This window comes from Anas acuta, chromosome 4 (genome assembly GCF_963932015.1).
Source record: "Anas acuta chromosome 4, bAnaAcu1.1, whole genome shotgun sequence".
Classification (NCBI taxonomy): Eukaryota; Metazoa; Chordata; class Aves; order Anseriformes; family Anatidae; genus Anas; species Anas acuta.
The window spans coordinates 60509266-60527035 of record NC_088982.1 but is presented as its reverse complement, the minus strand read 5'-3'; the positions used below and the strand labels follow the sequence as shown (position 1 = coordinate 60527035).

Genomic DNA, 17770 nt, shown 5'->3' with positions numbered 1-17770 from the left:
GAGGAAGGGTGCTCTTAGGCAGTAACTTACTCTCATTTTGCCTTTATTTGAAGATTTGACTGCACAGTAGTTGCACAAGTAATTGATAGGATTTTTCCCTGGCCCTGGCCATTTCTTCCTTTAGAGTCCTTAGCACAGAGACACCAGCAGTTCCTAAAGAATTTCACTGTCTCCCCAGCACTGTGCATGGGATCCGGGTACCTCCATCCTTCCATTTCTTTCCTTCTCTCTGCAGTTGAGGACTGTGTTAATCATCCTCAACAAAGCACTGGGAATTCACAGTGACATCGTTTTCCCCAAAGGCTCTTTTGACACTTTTCCAGAAAGCTCACTTTTAATGGTGATCAACCCTTCTTCTGCCTTGTCCTGTACTGTGTTAACCCCTGATTTTTGTAACTGTTGCTGATATAAGTATTGACATGACTTTGAGCATATTTTTTCTTCTTTGAGCATTATTTCTTTCAATTTAAGTAGGTTCTGTGATCTTATGACCTTGAGCAAAGTTCAGTGTTCATACACAAGAGCTAGCAACGCTGTTGCCTGGTAAAGTGTATGATGCCTGTGATTTTAGTCTCAGTAAAGCTGATAAAAACACAGAGGAGACTATTTCCTTTCTAAAAAAAATGTGTTGTATTTGCCTTCAGAAGAGGGTCCCTTTTTCCATCAGGATTTCATGTTGGCAGATGTGTTTTGCAGCAGTGTTGTGACAGATCACAAGCTTGGCAGGCTTGCCTGGATAGGAATGTCACTCACGACCATGTGAAAGCCTAAAACATGACTGAGATCAGAAGGGTGGGGGCCTGCATGCTGCATTTGCTGCTGCCTTTGACCTCTGCGAGCCATTTGTCCTTGGTTAAGGTCGGTGTACGGAGCTGCCTACGCACAGGGTGTGACTGAGGCCAGGGTGGTGCAGGAAGGACAGAAACTTTCAGACCCCAGTCCAGAGGGAGCAGCCCGCTTTCTACCTTGCAGGTGCAGTTTGAGGAGCGGGAGGACACCAAGGCCTGCACCATCATCATTAACAATGACGAGGTCTTTGAGAGCGCGGAGAGTTTCACCGTGGAGCTCAGCATGCCAGCCTACGCGCTGCTGGGAAGCGTCACCCGGGCCACGGTCACCATCACTGACGCAGAGGATGAGCCCACCCTGCAGTTTGACAGGAAGACGTACCACATCAGCGAGAGCGCCGGCGTTCTCTCCGCTCCCATTGAAAGAAAAGGTGGGTTGAGTCCAAACCCGCCCTGCCACGGGGCTGGATGAGGAGCCAGCAGTAGCACATTATACCCTTGCCAAGCTCAGGCAAGTGACAGTTTCCTGTCAGCAAGCAAACAGTGCCCCCCGCAAAAAAAAACAAGTGGTGTTCTCTGGGGGATTGTTTGTTCATTATTTTGGGGACAATTCTTTGATTTTTCAGAAGTAGTTTTGTGGTACAATTGAGATGACAAGAAACAAGGGCAGGTGGCTTAATTTTTTTTTTCTTCCTCAGCTCTGCCATTAAGATTCAGCAAACATGTTAAAGCTTCATGTCTTTGGATCTGTTTCTCCTCCCAGCATGAGCCTGTATTTATTTGCTGCTTCTCTGTGATCGAGATACTGTGTTTTGTGAGGACCCCATCACTGTGCCAGATATTCTTTCAAGTTAGAAGTTAGACCAAAGCCAAGTTTGGTGGAAGTTTAGGAGTAGGGATGGTTTCTCCCCAGCTTCTCTAGTGAGTGCTGCGTTATTGTCTAAGTGAATGGTGTATAATGTCTCCATATAATTACTCCAAATGGAGTAATAAAACTTCCATAAAGCCATGTTTTTTTCCTGTTGCATCTTAGGGGATACGGGCAGCACCGTGTCTGCTGTCTGCTACACCGTCCCCAAATCCGCCAAGGGAAGCAGCCCGTATATGCTGCAATCCGGCTCCGACTTCAAGTCCAGGGGGATGACGGATGAGAGCCGCATAGTTTTTGGACCGGGCGTTAGCGTGTCGACGTGCGATGTCACGCTGATCGATGACAGCGAATACGAAGAGGAGGAGGAGTTCGAGATCGTGCTGGCCGATGCTTCGGACAACGCGCGCATTGGCAGCCGGGCTTCAGCCAGCGTCTTCATCGCGGGTCCCAACGATGCCTCCACGGTGTCCCTGGGGAACGCTACCTTTGCTGTCAGTGAGGCTGCAGGTGAGGAGTGGCAGGGGCTCCCCCGGGGCTGCTCTGCATCGCGTGGGTGCTTACTGTGGAAGCGTGCTTCTAACAGCTAGAAGTATGAGAAAGGCTGATTGAGGGCACAGGAGCAGAAACACAGGAGATCTGCAGAGAGTTTATAATCTTTCCTCTGTCCCTGAGGGGGAGGCTGAGGGTTGTTCTCCTCAACAGCCTGTGCTCAGTGAGGTGCGGCGATGAAGGGAGAGAAGTGGTTTTGTGATATGTGCCTGCTTTCTAATCTTGGTTCTCATTTGTGTGCAATGGGTGATGCAGGAAACATTGAAATTCCAGTCCTCCGGCAGGGACCCGATCTCTCAACCCCCGTCTCAGTGTGGTGTGCCACCCGGACGTCAGACCCTCCGTCTGCCAGCCCGGGAATCGATTATATCCCCAGCTCCAGAAAAATAGAATTCAGGCCAGGCAAGACAGAAGAGGTGAGGACCCACTTTGTCTCCTGATGAGTCTGCCCATCTGAGGATATTTCTTGCTCGTATACGTGCACGCTCCGTATTTGCTATTTGAGTATTTTGAAAATCCTCTCAGGGCCACTTGAGAATTGTTAATGAATCTGCTAGGCACACATTTGCATCAGATCAGTGCTCCAGCCAGAGAAGATTCAGTCAGGCCACCTCTCCTGAGATGAAGATTGTTGCCTTTTCTGTGAAACGATATGCTGGACTTATCTACAACATTGCTGCCATCGATTAGTGAACTTAGAACAGACCTGACATAATAACTTTACACAAGAAACCCAGAAGTGAGTGCCAGGAAGGATGACAGCTTTCTGTCTTTAAAAGAGGGTCTTCTGTTTTCCTCCTAGTTCTGCACTCTGACAATCCTGGACGATGCTCAGTACCCCGTGATAGAAGGGCTGGAGACATTTGTTGTTTATCTCAGCTCACCCCACGGAGCAGAGCTAACAAAACCCTTCCAAGCGATCGTAGCCATTAATGACATCTTCCAGGACGGTAAGTTATCCACGGCGGCTCTGCCTAGTCCGTGCTAGCCTCTTCCTTGACACTTGCACACAGGAGGAGGCTTGTCCAGGTGAGGTTATTCCTAGGCTGGATTTAGTCTGTTTTCCTGTGTTTCTCCCACTGCATTTGGCTGCCCTGTTTCTGTCCATGCATCACAGTCCACAAGACCCTGGAGTCTCTAGAAGTGCAGAATGAACTCTCCTGTAGTGTTCACTCCCCTCTAGCCATTCTTGGCCTCCTCTGCTCAGAGCTCAGTTCGTGGGCTGAACTCCTCTTACTACGTGAGATTGTTGCCTTTCTGTTGTGTTTTAACCTCTCTCATGTTTGCTTGCTTAAGGAAATCACACACTGTCAAGTCTTAACTTTGTAGTAGTCCTCTTCGCAGCTAGTAATTTCTTCCATGACTGTCCACAAACAGTACGATAATGCTTGGAGACCTAGCCCATACTTCAGTAGAGTCCTCACACAGTCCCTGTTTGCCAGGCCTCACAAACACACGTTCCCTGCACCACCAGCCCTGTTTTGTTCTTCAGCACCAAAATGTCAGGGAAGGAACAAGTTTCAGCAGCCATTGAAAGCAGGTGATTAAGAGGTGATGAAGAGAGAGAGCTTCCTTCTGCAGGGCTGCAGGGTCTGCCAGTCCTGTGCTCTTTGGAGGGCTGATAGCAGTCATGATCACTGGTTTATCTGGAACAAAATCCTTTTCTGTGGCACAGCAAAACTGCTGCTTCATTCTCTGGCTGTCAGGCTCCATGCAGCATTTCTCCAAGGGTGTATGTGCTTTGATCAACTCTTCTCACTGTGAATTCAATGCTGCCTGACCCCCTTCATTGCCTTCTGCAGTGCCAAGCATGCAGTTCACCAAGGATGCGTTCACGGTGAAGGAGAAGGAGGGAACTCTGCACATCCCCATCTTCCGCACTGGAGACCTGAGCTACGAGTCCTCCGTCAGGTGCTACACCCAGAGCCAGACCGCAGAGGTCATGGAGGACTTTGCAGAGAGGAGAAATGCAGAGGAGTCCCGCATCACTTTCTTGAAAGGGGAGAAGGTGAGCTGTGAACCTGGCTTACAGGGAGAGAGAAGTACTGGTGGGAGAGGTTCAGATCTCCTGCCTGACTCTGCATTGTCAGGGGAGCTGACAGAGGCTGTCAGAGCTGGGTTCGTAGATGTGCAAGGTCACAAATCCTTCGGTCCTGGAAATAGGACGTGACTGTGGAGGTCTTTGTTTCATGGTAAAACTGGTTAAAACGTAAAATGCCAATCCTCTGTGTCAGAAGGATTCAGGGTCGGTGTAGCAGAGAGCTAAGGGCTTGTGCAAGCTGATGTCTTCACTGCTGTCTTTCATTGCGTAACCGTGTGATTTGACCACACCGAAGAAGTAGCCTTAACAACAGAAGGGCTCTTCTTCCACAACGGGCAGTACTCAGACAAACAACCCTAGACAGGGAGGAAACAAGGTAGCTTCAAGGAATTTATCAGTGTCTGCTCTTCTCTCATTTGCTTGGCTCTAGGTGAAGAACTGCAGTGTTTACATCAGTGATGACTCTGCCTTTGAACCAGAGGAGCAGTTCCAGGTCTACCTTGGTAGCCCGCTTGGAAACCATTGGAGTGGAGCTAGGATTGGGAAGATGGACGTGGCAACCATAACCGTCACCAACGACGAAGATGGTAAGCGAGGAAGCTCAATGAGGATGGAGCTTTTCTCCCCTGCTTGCGAGCCCCTTGCTCTACAGACGTGTAGATACAGTCTAAAAGGAGCTGGGCTTGGCTCACCCTGCTTGCTGAATGCTGTTCATCTGCAAGCCGTCAGCTGGTGTGCAAACCTGGGGCTCTTTCTTCACCGCTGTCTCTCTAGCACCCACCATTGAGTTCGAAGAAGCTGCCTACCAAGTGCGGGAGCCACCAGGCCCGGAGGGTGTTGCTGTTCTAAATATCAAGGTGGTCCGCAGAGGGGATCAGAACAGGACCTCGAAAGTTCGCTGCAGCACCCGGGATGGCTCAGCTCAGGCCGGAGTGGATTACTACCCCAAGAGCCGAGTGCTCAAATTCAGCCCAGGTAAAGGGTCCCTGGAGGGGAGAGAGTTATTTTGTTTGTGGTATTTCCTCCGTTTTTTGTTGTTGTTTTGTTTTAGTAATGTATTTCAAACGTACTACACGAGGCCTTACCACATGGTATTTTTGAAGTGTGACTTTCCCTTGGGCTGTAGCCGCACGCTCTGCTACAGCTATAACCTTGTGAGGCAAAGAGGCTGAACAGCTAGGTGAAGGGTGCCCAGATCAGAGGAAGAAGCCCTGGTATTTGGCAGGTGTTGGAAAGGTGGTCCTCAGAGATTCAGCAGAGATCTTTCAGGATCCTGTAAGAGCGTAGACCATGTTGCTGAGGCCAAGAAGCTGTCACAAAACAGTTCTGCCTGCTGGTGAGAGACAGGATTGTTGCTCACAGCAGAGGTGGGATATACTTTGGATCATAGATTTTTACTACAGACAGCTAATATAAGACAGGCATTATTAATCCCCAGATGGCATCTGCTAGTAAATCTATCACCTGATCAATCAGATCCGTTGTCATAGTCAGAGTTTTATGTATAGACTTGTGTGTGGAAAGGGCTGAATTATTAGTAGCAATGAGTGGAAATAAAATTTATAATGTGTATTTTATCATAATGTTTCAGTGGTTGTGGCATAGACCAGCCGTGCATTTTTTTAATGAGAACTTCAGAGCAATTTCCAGTGATGAATCGAGTTCGAGTTCTCTCTGTTTCTCTTGTATTTCCTCTCACAGGTGTGGACCACATCATATTTAAGGTGGAGATCATGTCCAATGAAGACCGAGAATGGCATGAGTCCTTTTCTCTAGTGCTGGGTCCAGATGACCCAGTGGAAGCTGTTCTTGGAGACACCAGCACTGCCACGGTGACTATTCTGGATCAAGAGGCGTCGGGGAGCCTGATCCTACCAGCACCTCCAGTGGTAAGCTGCCCGTTGCAGTGGATATGGTTTAGTACCCTTCGAGTACAGACTGAAAACTCCACTGGGTTTCTAAAGTAAAACTAAGAGCTGCAATCATGTGGCAGGCTTAGAGCATGTGGGAAAGATTGTGTTTCCTGCTCCTCCCCTCAGCACCAAGCGAGTGCTGCTGTTTTGCCTCTATCCAGGTCGTCACCCTGGCTGATTATGACCGCGTGGAAGAAGCGACCAAAGATGGTGCCAAGAAATCCCCTTCCCCGGGCTACCCGCTCATCTGTGTCACTCCCTGTGACCCTCACTTCCCCAAGTACGCCGTCACGAAGGAGCGCTGCGGCGAGGCTGGCATCAACCAGTCATCCATACAGTTCAGCTGGGAAGTAGCAACCCCCACGGATGGGAACGGGGCCAGGTCACCCTTTGAAACAATCACCGACAACACGCCGTTCACCAGCGTCAACCATAAGGTGCGTGGCTGGGTGTTGGCATGGAAGGGCTTGCAGAAGCATGTGGCAAAAGTCAGTAGAGGGCTTGGGGCAGCTGTGTTGGCTGTGCGTCGTGTGATCACTCATATGGGAAATTTGGCACTGAAAAAAAGTGGCTGTGCCTGAAGGGGAGCCCAACAGGCTGCTGTGAGCTGTGGTGCCAGCTTTTGGCGGTGCCGTTGGCTGCTTCCTTTCCATCCTGCTCAGGTTGCAGGAGGGGCTGAGTTCGATTTAGGCGCCACTGTTCCTTCAGGCAGTCGTTTGCTGCTTTGTTTCATGTGTGGCCTGGGCCCTGTCTGTCCCTGGATGTTCACGTCCTGCCCCACAACCAGAACTGCCATTTTCCTCTCGGTGCTCCCAGCTGTGGTGTCTCAGCTCTTCTCAGGCATCCAGCTCTGTTTCTACACCACGCACACTCATGCAGGAGTCTGAGCCATGTCTAACGGATGGTGCACAATTTGGTTACACAGAGATTGAGACCTAAAGTCTCCTCAGATTTGGGAGTGAGCACGAGACATGGGGGCCTCTTTGGGGAAATTTATTTTCTTTTGGCTTCTGAAAACTTAGTGCTGTTTCACTGAGACTGCTGAAAGCACTACTTCTGTCGCTGTGGGAAGCAGCTGTGAGCACTCAGACACTTGAGTAAATCCCTGGTGGCAAGGGACAGATGGAGCTTGGCAGGTCATAAAGAGCTCGGGCTCCCTCTTCCCCTTCCATCAGTACGTGGGCAGACTTAAGTAGCTGTAAAGCACCCAACAGATTCGAGCATCTTTTTCAGCACGGGTGACAGTCGCACCTGCAACCTCTGGCCAGGCAGACACCGGCACTCACATGCTCCCATTTTGCACGTGCAGTTGTCTGCCTTGCCTCAAAACACCGGGACAATGTGATTTTGCCACGTTGAGAGCAGTAATGCTGGTGCATTTGACCCACGTGCACCTTTCTCTCCCCTTGCTCCCTGCAGGTGCTGGACAGCATTTATTTCAGCCGGCGCTTCCACGTGCGCTGCGTGGCCAAGGCTGTGGACAAAGCCGGCCACGTGGGCACCCCCCTGAGGAGCAACGTGGTCACTATAGGGACGGACAGTGCCATCTGCCACACTCCCGTAGTCGCGGGGACAGCCCGAGGTTTCCAGGCCCAGTCATTCATTGCCACTCTGAAGTACCTGGATGTCAAACACAAGGAGCATCCCAACAGGTGTGAACCCGGAGGAGGGGAGCGAGGAGACCCCACGTCCCTTTGCACACCCCCCGAACAGCGCAGAGGGCTGAGGGAAGCACTCCCACTCTCTTCCTCGCACCCTGCCCTGCCGCAGAGGTGCCCTTCCTGTGGGGAAATGGGAGTTGGTGGGACAGCGTGAGGGGCGGGTGTGTAGATGGGGGAATCTGGCTGTACCTAAATATGAGATGGCCAGTACAGGGCTTGCCCTGTCTGTGCTGCTCTGCTGCATGGTGTAGGGTAGTGCCTGAGGCTCCCGTGCCTGCCAGGCCGTCCTTTTTGCTGCCTCATCCAGGCTGATGTTTGTTCCAGGATCCACATCTCGGTGCAGATCCCTCATCAGGACGGCATGCTGCCCCTCATCTCCACCCTGCCGCTGCACAATCTGCATTTCCTGCTCTCCGAGTCTATCTACAGACACCAGCACGTCTGCTCGAACCTGGTCACCATCAGAGACCTTAAAGGCATCTCCGGTAAGTTTTAAAGCCGGCTTTTGTTTTCTGAACTGGGGAGGAGGAGGAACCAGTAAAGAAACGCAGAGTAGGCTCTGTCTTCTTCTGAGCTCTCCTGACATGATCCAAATAATATTTCCTGTAGCAAATAATCTTCCTGTACCAACAGCAGTGAGCAGAGTTGCCCTGCTGAAGATGAGATGCAGTGCGTAGGAATGGTTACATTACAGTGGGGTTAAACAGCATTGCTGTGAAGGCCTACATGTGTTCTGTTTGACCACGGGGGTCACAGAAAGGAGCCGGGAAGTCCCCAGTGTGTTAAAAGTCACCAACACGACCTGAGACTGAAAATGGGACTTCAGTACATGGCCTCAAACTCTTCAAAATCTGGACTGATCGGTGTCCTGATGTCTCTTAATCCCAGAGGCAGGGTTCCTGGATGAAGTAACGTACGATAGCATCGTTCTCGGCCCTGGCTATGACCGCCCTTACCAGTTCGACCCCACAGTGAGAGAGCCAAAGACAATCCAGCTCTACAAGCACCTCAACCTGAAGAGCTGCATTTGGACCTTCGATGCTTATTACGACATGACTGAATTAATTGATGTCTGCGGAGGCTCTGTGACAGCTGACTTCCAGGTGAGATGGCACATCCACAGCTCTTTCATGTCATCCAGATCTTTGTCCATTCTAAGGCAAAGCTCCACTGCGTGTTTGTGAACATTTACTGGGTATTTTTGCTGCTCTGCTCTGTACAACTGAAGCACATTTTCCCCCTTTTAGCAAGAGAAGAATAATTAAGTGCATTTCACAAAGCATTAATTTGTTTTGGTCGGGGCGACATGGGCTTTATTCTCAGAGAGCCTGTAAAATATTTTTTGTTAGCATAAGGGTATGCTAGAAATACAAAACGTTCACACCTGCGCTCTATTCTTTTACAACTTCAACCGTATCCTTAGCCAATATGAATGAGCAAAGAGCAGAGCAGAGGCCCAGCAGTTTGTACTCCTCAATGGGGTTTCAGTGGTCATAGGAGTTTTTAGGTAATGTCTTAATTAACTAACTGACAGACCAAAAGACAGAAATGCTCTCTTGTAACAAACAGTGGCTTTTGCTACTAAGATGTGTCTCACTGCCCTCTCGTGGCTAGATTATACGTGTACATCTCTCTCAAGCGAGCATCTCATCTGCATTAGATACTTGTACTGAATTCCCAGTCAGAATGTTATGGCCAACATAATCTATTTTAATTCCTGCCGGTCTGAAATAGTTTGCTAACTTTCCCTTTATAGCTCCAATTATTTGCACAGATCCAGAGAAGCTCCTTGAACCAAGCAGCTGCATAATTTAGTATGTGGAGACTGGCACCAGCCCCTCTGGCATGTCTCTTCTTGAGCTGTCTCGGGGGCTTGCAGAGTGCAGCTGCACTCCACAGATAAATGCTGTATGCACAGCTGAAGAGCTGTGGCGTTCCAGGTGCTCCTAGGGGCGGTTCTGAGCAAGCAGAATCGCTTATTTTTAAAGGGGAAAAATTTTGAGCTGAAGTTGTGACCACAGCTCCTTTTGTCAGGTGTGTTAATGACAGGCCAGTGATAACCTTTTGGTGTATCGGCTTACTGAAAAGTGCAAATTGCTGCATTATGGTGAGTTTGGGATGTCCCAGGAGACTGCAGGCAGCTTTATTTATGTCCATTGCAGGTACTCAAATCCACACACTAAGGGGTCTAGAGTGATGCATACACTCTTACCTGATCCTGGACTCAAACTTGAGCTTTCTTGCCTCTCTGGAGAAGCCCGGTGAGGGTTTTCACCATCACTTACTGAGCTTTAGGTTCACAGTGGGCACAGCAAACTTCCTTGACTGCAGGGAGAAGAGGGCTGCTTTGAGCCCTTTCCAAAATTCTGCTCTCTGTTGGTCAGGGACATTACTCGTTTACCATCCAGTTAATGCAAACAAAAATACTTCATATTTCAAAACAACCTTTAACAAATCTATTCCTGTTGTGTGATACAGCAGAGTAGCATTCCCCAGCCTGCTCGTGCCTGTGCCACAGCCTGTGTGATGCAGGGGTACTGAGGATACTCGGAGGTGCAACAGCGTGCAGTGACCCGTGCTGCTCTCCTCCATGCATGTCTTGCCCCACTACACTGCAGTCTGCAATGTGGATGCAGATGTTTTGTTCCTACAGTGAATAGTTTAGGCACCAAGGGGAAGGCAAAACTACTTGCATCTACGTGCTTTCCCTATTTGCAGAGCAGAACACGAATGAAGTGGGTGCTGTGAGTCCAGGCCAGTGTCTCTCCTTTGCAAAATGCATAGCCACTTACTGGGTTTTATTGACAGGTACGGGACTCTGCTCAGTCCTTCTTAACCGTCCACGTCCCTCTCTACGTGTCCTATATTTACGTGACGGCACCGAGAGGTTGGGCTTCTCTTGAGCATCACACAGAGATGGAGTTCTCCTTTTTCTACGACACTGTTCTCTGGAGGACAGGTAGGTCCCAGGCATTGGAGGGGAGCACAGGAGAATTTCTTTGTTCTGTTTTTCCATTTTCTTAGTTTCTGCACTGTCACTGCAGTCCCGATTTATTTACAAATATACCCAATACCCTATACCGAATTTATTTATTTATCTTTCTCACAATATCTGGAGCTTGTGAGTTGTGAACCCGTGCCTGCAGCCCTGAGGGGTATTGCTGCTCCTGTTGGCACCTTGGGTTTCACCCTGGCAGTGGTGATGCCAAGTATCCCAGAGGAGGGACACTCAGGGGCTATGGCCATGAGCACCCAGAAGCAGTCATTCCCAACAGCCACCTCGGTGTCTAGCTGGTGTAAAACAAGGCACATTCAAGGCAAGTAAGGGGAAGTTCATGAATTTGCTTCCTTAAGGCTTGAGTGAAACACGGACAATAGAGGAAATTACAGCTGGCATGCTGCGGGGTGCTCCCAGTCAAGCTGAGCCTTTCTGGAGCTCTCTCAAATGCTTCTGGAGCTACCTAGGGCTGACAGACCTCACCTGGGGACTTGTTGTGCCACGTGGCCTCTCCAGTGACTCTGTTCTTGCTGCACCACACAGGGATTCAGACGGACAGCGTCCTTTCCGCCCGGCTGCAGATAATCAGGATCTACATCCGCGAGGATGGCCGGCTGGTTATCGAGTTCAAGACCCAGGCCAAGTTCAGAGGTGAGAGCACTGTGAAAATACAGATTGGTTCTGAAGACTCAGGCAGGAAAACAAGCCATGACTAAGGATAGCGTTCATGTTCAAAGGGAGTATTTCTGCCCAAGAGCCAGTTTGCTGTTCCTCTTAGGAGCCTCTTGACCTAGAAATACTTCTTCTAGGCAGTCTGCTACTACTGAAAGCTAAAAACTGTACCTGGATGGGAGGGAGGCACCAGCAGCTGCTGCTCTGAGCAGGCTCTAAAGTTGCTCCTGGAGAGACACTTGGGGTTCCCCTGTGCTGAGGTGTGCAGCACGGGGTCTGCCAGTGCTCCGCCTGAGCTGTCACCTCCTTGTCCTCGCCACAGGGCTCTTTGTGATGGAGCACCACAGCCTGCCCGATGTGAAGTCGTCTCTAGTGACTCCAGACCACCTGGGAGGAATCGAATTTGACCTGCAGCTGCTGTGGAGCGCTCAGACTTTTGACTCTCCCTACCAGCTCTGGAGAGCAACCAGCTCCTATAACAGGTGAGGACAGCGGGCTCAGCTTCCCAAATCCTAACACTCTTCCTAAGTAATCAGCGTCCACATAATTAGCAGTGGCAGAGCAGTTTCAAATCCTGGCCAGAGAGCACAATCCCTGTTGCCCTTTCAGCAGCCACAGACACAGCAAGCATGGAGTGCCCAGGAGCCAGCTTTATGTAGGGGTTCAGAGCTAGAGCACACAGGGTGCTGCTGTCACTGCTGGAAGCGCTGCTCTGTCAGTTGTGTGAGTAGTGGGGGAAAAAAAGCATCTTGTAAAGACATTTTTCTAGGAATTAGCTAATGTGTAAGTAAATACCAGGGTGACAGTATATTCAAGGTTGTTTTTGCAGTCTGCAAGTTAAAGCAGATTCACATTCACAACCCACTTAACCGTTAGTGCCAACCAACTTTACCTCCTTGGAGGAGAGACGTATGTCCAGAACTAGAAACAGTTGGTTCACTTTAAAAAAAAAATAATTGTTTTTGTTATTATTTCTGTCTGTGACTATTTCTTCTTTCATCTGTGCTCCTTGTACAGAGGGTCAAACTAAACACTGTCAGTCAAATTTATCCCTTCTACACTTGCTGAAATACACAAATGTTTCTGGGGTTGGGTTATGTCCTGCATGCTTTCCCTAATTCAAAACCCATGGGTGTCGGGCAAACAGATCAGCTGGGTGAATGGCTTGGAGCCTGGTTTGGTGACCGCAGTGTCTCCTCTCTGTTCTCAGGAAGGACTACTCTGGAGAGTACACAATATTCTTGATCCCCTGTACTGTGCAGCCCACGCAGCCGTGGATAGAGCCCGCAGATAAGCCCCTGCCCTGCACAGCTCATGCTCCTGAGAGGTAAGGAGGCACCATCACCACCTCCAGACCCAGTCGCAGCTGGTTTGGATTTTTGGCATGGTCCCAGGCAGCCTGTGACAGCAGAACAGCGAGGGCAGGAGCCTGTCTTTTGGACTGTCACACATCTCAGCCTGCGGTTTTCAGCCATGGGGCTGCGGAAGCCTGCACAGCCTTCGGTTGTCCTAGGTGGAATTACAACCAAAACCTATTGTCAGAAGGCTTCAGATGGTTGGGCAGGGCCTGGCACTGGGAAATGGGGCAGGGTGAAGCGAAACATGTAAGCTTGTGTTAAACCAGTGTCGTATGGGCTGCTGGGCTATAAAGAGTAAAAGCAGGATGGGATAGAAGAAAGGTAAAGCAGGTGTAACTTCAAGTCGCCAGTACATAACTTCAGATGTGTCCAAACCAAACCTCACCTTTTTCCTCTCCTGTCCCAATTTCAGATTTTTGATCCCGATTGCCTTCCAGCAGACGAACCGCCCCGTTCCTGTTGTCTACTCGCTAAACACGGAGTTTCAGCTCTGTAACAATGAGAAGGTGTTTCTGATGGATCCCACCAAATCCGAAATGTCTCTGGCAGAAATGGATTACAAGGGGGCTTTTTCAAAGGGTAGGATTTTTTTCATTCCTGTTCCTGGCATGGTGCTGTTTTCTGAACTTCGATTCCTCTGGCAGAGGAGGGTAAAGCTTCGATTTGGCTTTGCCTCTTTTACAGCACCAGATGGTATTTGGGCACATCCACAGCCCTGTGATACCAGGACCAGAATGTGCTCATGGCAGAGCCTTCTGTCATCTGCACACACACATGTGCAAAACCACAGCCACCTGCAGCTTGATGTGTGTGGCTGTCACAGCGCTTCCCTTGTGGAGCTTCCTGTCACCGCCTTCTTGATGTCCCTTGGAGAGTTTAACCTGACTTGTTCTCCCAACCTCCCCAGGGCAAATCCTGTATGGCCGCGTGCTTTGGAACCCCGAACAAAACCTGAACGCCGCTTACAAGCTGCAGCTGGAGAAGGTCTACCTGTGCACGGGCAAGGATGGCTACGTGCCTTTTTTTGACCCAACGGGAACCGTCTACAACGAGGGGCCGCAGTACGGCTGCATTCAACCCAACAAGCACCTGAAACACAGATTTCTCCTCTTGGTAAGTTTTCTGCCCTGGACAAAACCACACCATGGAGCGTTACGTGCGATTGTGTCTGGATAAGTCTTGTCTCTCAGTAACCTAAGGGACCTGAGAGCAAAATGATATGCCTGCTTGTGGCGAGCGGCTGCACAGCAGGGAGCACTATGAGGGGTCCATCCTGAAACAATTTGCTTGCAGAGCTCTCCTCTGCTTCTGCTTTGTTTTTTTCCCTATCACAAACAAATTCTGACTAAAAAGGGATGAGAAGGGAAATGGGGTGGCTTTTTTGAAGTACCAGGCAGACATGGCCTTATCTTTACAGACTAGGTAACTTCTCCTTAGTCTTTATCCCTGAGTATTTCTTAGTCTAAAGAAAAAAACAAATGAGGAAGGAAAAAATGGGTATACCAAGCTTTTAAAAGTTCTTGTGATCTCTGTTTATACCATGGTTTGGAGCTGACAGGACTGGCAGCATATAGAGGATCTATTTATCAGCTACACAGGAATTCTCCTCCACCATATAAAGCTACAGCTACCTCCCAGCCTGCATGCAGCTCTAATTGCCTGTTTTCAAATTAACATTTGCAAGTTAACATCGCTTTCCTTCACCCTGCCACTGAAGCAGCCCCTGAAGGCTGTCTCAGTGCATGATGCTGACAGCACGCACTCCCGCTCTGCTTCCCAGGACCGCAACCAGCCCGAGGTGACAGATAAGTATTTCCACGATGTGCCTTTTGATGCCCACTTCGCTTCTGAGCTGCCCGAGTTTCAGTCAGTGAGCAGCATGCCCGGAGTCGACGGATTTACTCTGAAGGTGGATGCTCTCTACAAGGTACGTACTAAGTGATGGTGGGACACCAAAATTAAACTTCTCTCTCCAGGAATTTCCAAATGCTTTGGATACTGCCTAGAAGAACCAAATTCATGCTAGGGTGGGTCTGGCAGCCTTCTGCAACATAGTGCATTGGCTCTCCTCTCACACTCACCTGCAACAAGGTCTCCCTGAAGCGATGCAGACTCATGTACTTGTTGTGATCTGTGTTTGCAGATCATACTGTGGTAGGCCTCTCCTTGATTTGCCTCAGTCAAAACATGAGGTGAGAAATCAGAGCTCCTCCCAGCTGCGGGGCACGTAAGCTGTGCTGTCCGTGTCTCTGGAGATAGGCAGAGCTCAGAGCTCGCAGTTCCCCTTCCGACTCACGAGGGCAGGCGACCTCTGGCGCGATTCCGGTCTGTGCGCGGAGGCTGGCTCTAGCACAAGCCTCGGAGGAGCCAGGCTGATCAGGGCAGAAACCTGCGGGACACAAAGGGAGCTCTCCACAGAGAACAGAATTCTAGATGGAACCTTTTTGGTCCCTCCCCAGAGAGGCCCTCTTTTTAACCTGGTGACCACTGTCAGCTTAAGCAACTTTGTGGCATTCCTAGGATCACACTGTAAGTTAACAGTGGAGCCAGGTAAGAAGCAAACTCCCACACAGAAAATGGAGATGAGGAGTTTGTTCTGGTAGTTAGGGCTTTTTTCAAAGGACTCAGGAAAAAAGCTCATAAAAGGCAGCTTAGAAATGTTCCCAAATTAATTGCTGTAGTTGCCAAAAGCAGGCAAGAAGACTGAACGCCTCACCTGGCAATAAATATTATTGCTGGTGCTTATTAAAGCACACTGAGATTTTTTGCTGCTATTTGCTTGAATCAAAAAAATGGGGAAAAAACACATCAAGTTCTATGTTTACCAAACCAGATTGCTTCATTTAAAGCCTGTAGCGAAGGCTTCCTGTGTGCATCTCCCCTTTCTCACAGGTGGAAGCTGGGCACCAGTGGTACCTTCAGGTCATCTACATCATCGGCCCGGAAAGCATCGCAGGGCCTCGCGTTCAGCGCTCCCTCACTCACCGTGTGAGGCGCAGCCGCAGGGACGTGGCAGACGGCAACGGGAGGCTGGTGCTGGACGACTCCTTGATCTACGACAACGAGGGCGACCAGGTCAAGAACGGCACCAACATGAAGTCACTGGTCCTGGAGATGGAGGAGGCCGTGGTCGCAGCCTCCTTATCGCAGACGGGCGCGTCCCTGGGGAGCGCGTTCGCTGCCGTCATGCTGCTGGTGCTGGTGCTTCTGGGAGTCTGCCTTGTCACCAGGAGGTGTCGGAAGCTGCGGAGGAAGCGAGAGGCTGCCCGAGCTGCCCCGGAGGAGCATCCCCTGAACACCAAGGTGGAGCTGCCCAAGAGCACGGAGAAGGCGGTGAATAGCCAGTACTGCACCGTGAGGAACATCAACATATTGAGGGAAACGGGGGGCGTCTCCAGCCTGAAAGGTAGGAAGGTGAAGCAGGTGAACTTAGAAGTCAAAGTCCACAACAACTTGCACGACGGAACAGAAGTTTAATGGAGCACATACTTTTGTTTTCTAAAAGCTTTTTATAACTTGTAAAAAAAGAAAAACACAAAAATGAAAAACAAAAGGTAAGTAAAACTATGCTGATATTTTTATACTCTCGTGAGAAAAGGAGTGGCTCTGGCTCTGTGTGATGAGCAGCAGTCCAGGCTCCCACTCCTCTGCCTGCGACAAAGCTCCCTCATCGCACACAGCTCGTTTGTGCTGGTATCTGAGCAGGGGAAAATGCTGCCAGGGAGAAGACCCCCAGGAAGGAGACCTGTATCTGCAGCAGGGCCTCGTTCAGCCCTCACAAGGAAGAGACCACGGTTCCATGCGGGACCTGGGGGCGCTTTCAGCTATCACTGGGAAACTTGATGCATTTGTGGCACTGTGTTGCTGAGCCTTAAGCACCCCAGTGTGCGCCTGCAGCACATGGGAGCAGTTCCCACCTTCCTCGGGGCGAAAACAAGAAAAGCAACTTATCCTTGTGTAATAGCAGGGGCAGGGTGACTCGCTTTGCTTCTTAAAATGAGGCAAAACTAGACAGAAAACCCACTTGCAAACATGGTGCTCAGTATTTTGGGATTTGGGGATTCATGTTGCCTAAGCCTCAGGCACTGGCAGCTTGGCTGCAGCCCTGTGGAGGTTTTGCAGCAGTGGTGCTCGTGGCGGGGGGGTGTGGGGGGTGGCAGGGACATGAATTGTCACACGGGGTGTTAATTGTTACATCTCACCGCACTGCAGAGTAAAGTTTGAGTATGAACCTCTCAGAGCGTGACGGGGTTGTCCTTTCCCTGCGCCTCCCTGCCTTCGGCCTCCGCTTTTCCCCACTGCAGAACACGGGAGACCCCTGCCCATGGCATCCAGCCCAACGGGGCTGTGGCAGCAGAGAGGTCGGTGGGGAGCTCCCTGGGGGTCCCGGGGGTAGTGGGGCTGTGATGGGTACCTGGGGGTGTCCTTGGCCCTTTCCTGCCCCAAGCCCTGCTGCTCCCCAGCTGTGCCAGCACTCCAGGCTCCAGTGACAAGGCCACCACATGTCCCTGCCCAGGGAGCAGCCAGGAAGGTGACTTCAGGCAAACAACCTGGCAGAGGCGGCCATCTCCTTGGCCAGGTGCCTCTGAGCTCTGTGGACATCAGAGATGTGCCAGGAGAGCTCAGTGGGGGCCCTGACGATGAACAGAGCCAGGAACTGCTGCTGTGCACCCGGTTACTTAGCTACACCAGAAAGGTACAGCTAAATAACAAGAGCGACCTGAAGGGAGGATCTCTGCAAGAGTTTCTCTGCAAAAGCTTCCCTGCAAGAACTCAGCCTGAGCTCTCCCAGACCAACCAGATCCTGGTGAGGACACCTGACCGTGTGCACAGTGGTGCACATCGTCTCTGAAGTGAGACTTGTTTACACCATCCAGTCCTGAAAGCAGTTCACACTCACACCCAAACTTCCCCCCAGA

The 17770-nt window shown here is 50.4% G+C and overlaps 1 protein-coding gene and 1 long non-coding RNA gene across 6 annotated transcripts in view; one reads left to right on the top strand and one right to left on the bottom strand.

Moving 5' to 3' along the window:
- Window positions 1–17124, top strand: part of FRAS1 (Fraser extracellular matrix complex subunit 1) — a 146349-nt gene extending 129225 nt beyond the window's left edge. The window contains exons 54-73 of the mRNA XM_068681573.1: window positions 973–1219; window positions 1822–2166; window positions 2464–2624; window positions 3011–3158; window positions 4011–4216; window positions 4680–4836; window positions 5024–5224; window positions 5951–6138; window positions 6324–6599; window positions 7582–7814; window positions 8148–8308; window positions 8712–8926; window positions 10632–10782; window positions 11365–11472; window positions 11816–11975; window positions 12704–12820; window positions 13264–13430; window positions 13759–13964; window positions 14632–14778; window positions 15744–17124. Of these exons, the coding sequence (XP_068537674.1) occupies window positions 973–1219; window positions 1822–2166; window positions 2464–2624; window positions 3011–3158; window positions 4011–4216; window positions 4680–4836; window positions 5024–5224; window positions 5951–6138; window positions 6324–6599; window positions 7582–7814; window positions 8148–8308; window positions 8712–8926; window positions 10632–10782; window positions 11365–11472; window positions 11816–11975; window positions 12704–12820; window positions 13264–13430; window positions 13759–13964; window positions 14632–14778; window positions 15744–16328 (4179 nt within the window). The 3' untranslated portion in view covers window positions 16329–17124. The remainder of the gene's footprint in view (window positions 1–972; window positions 1220–1821; window positions 2167–2463; window positions 2625–3010; window positions 3159–4010; window positions 4217–4679; window positions 4837–5023; window positions 5225–5950; window positions 6139–6323; window positions 6600–7581; window positions 7815–8147; window positions 8309–8711; window positions 8927–10631; window positions 10783–11364; window positions 11473–11815; window positions 11976–12703; window positions 12821–13263; window positions 13431–13758; window positions 13965–14631; window positions 14779–15743) is intronic.
- Window positions 23–15976, bottom strand: LOC137856312 (uncharacterized). 5 transcript variants are annotated; one of them, XR_011096351.1, is made up of 6 exons: window positions 15837–15976; window positions 14933–15261; window positions 13237–14853; window positions 11305–11481; window positions 10036–10148; window positions 23–5522 (listed from the first exon to the last, which is right to left on the bottom strand). It is a non-coding gene; the product is annotated as an uncharacterized lncRNA (long non-coding RNA). The 5 variants fall into 5 exon arrangements; XR_011096349.1 differs by having other exon boundaries at window positions 23–10196; XR_011096347.1 differs by having other exon boundaries at window positions 23–10148.
- Window positions 17125–17770: the final 646 nt, after the last annotated feature.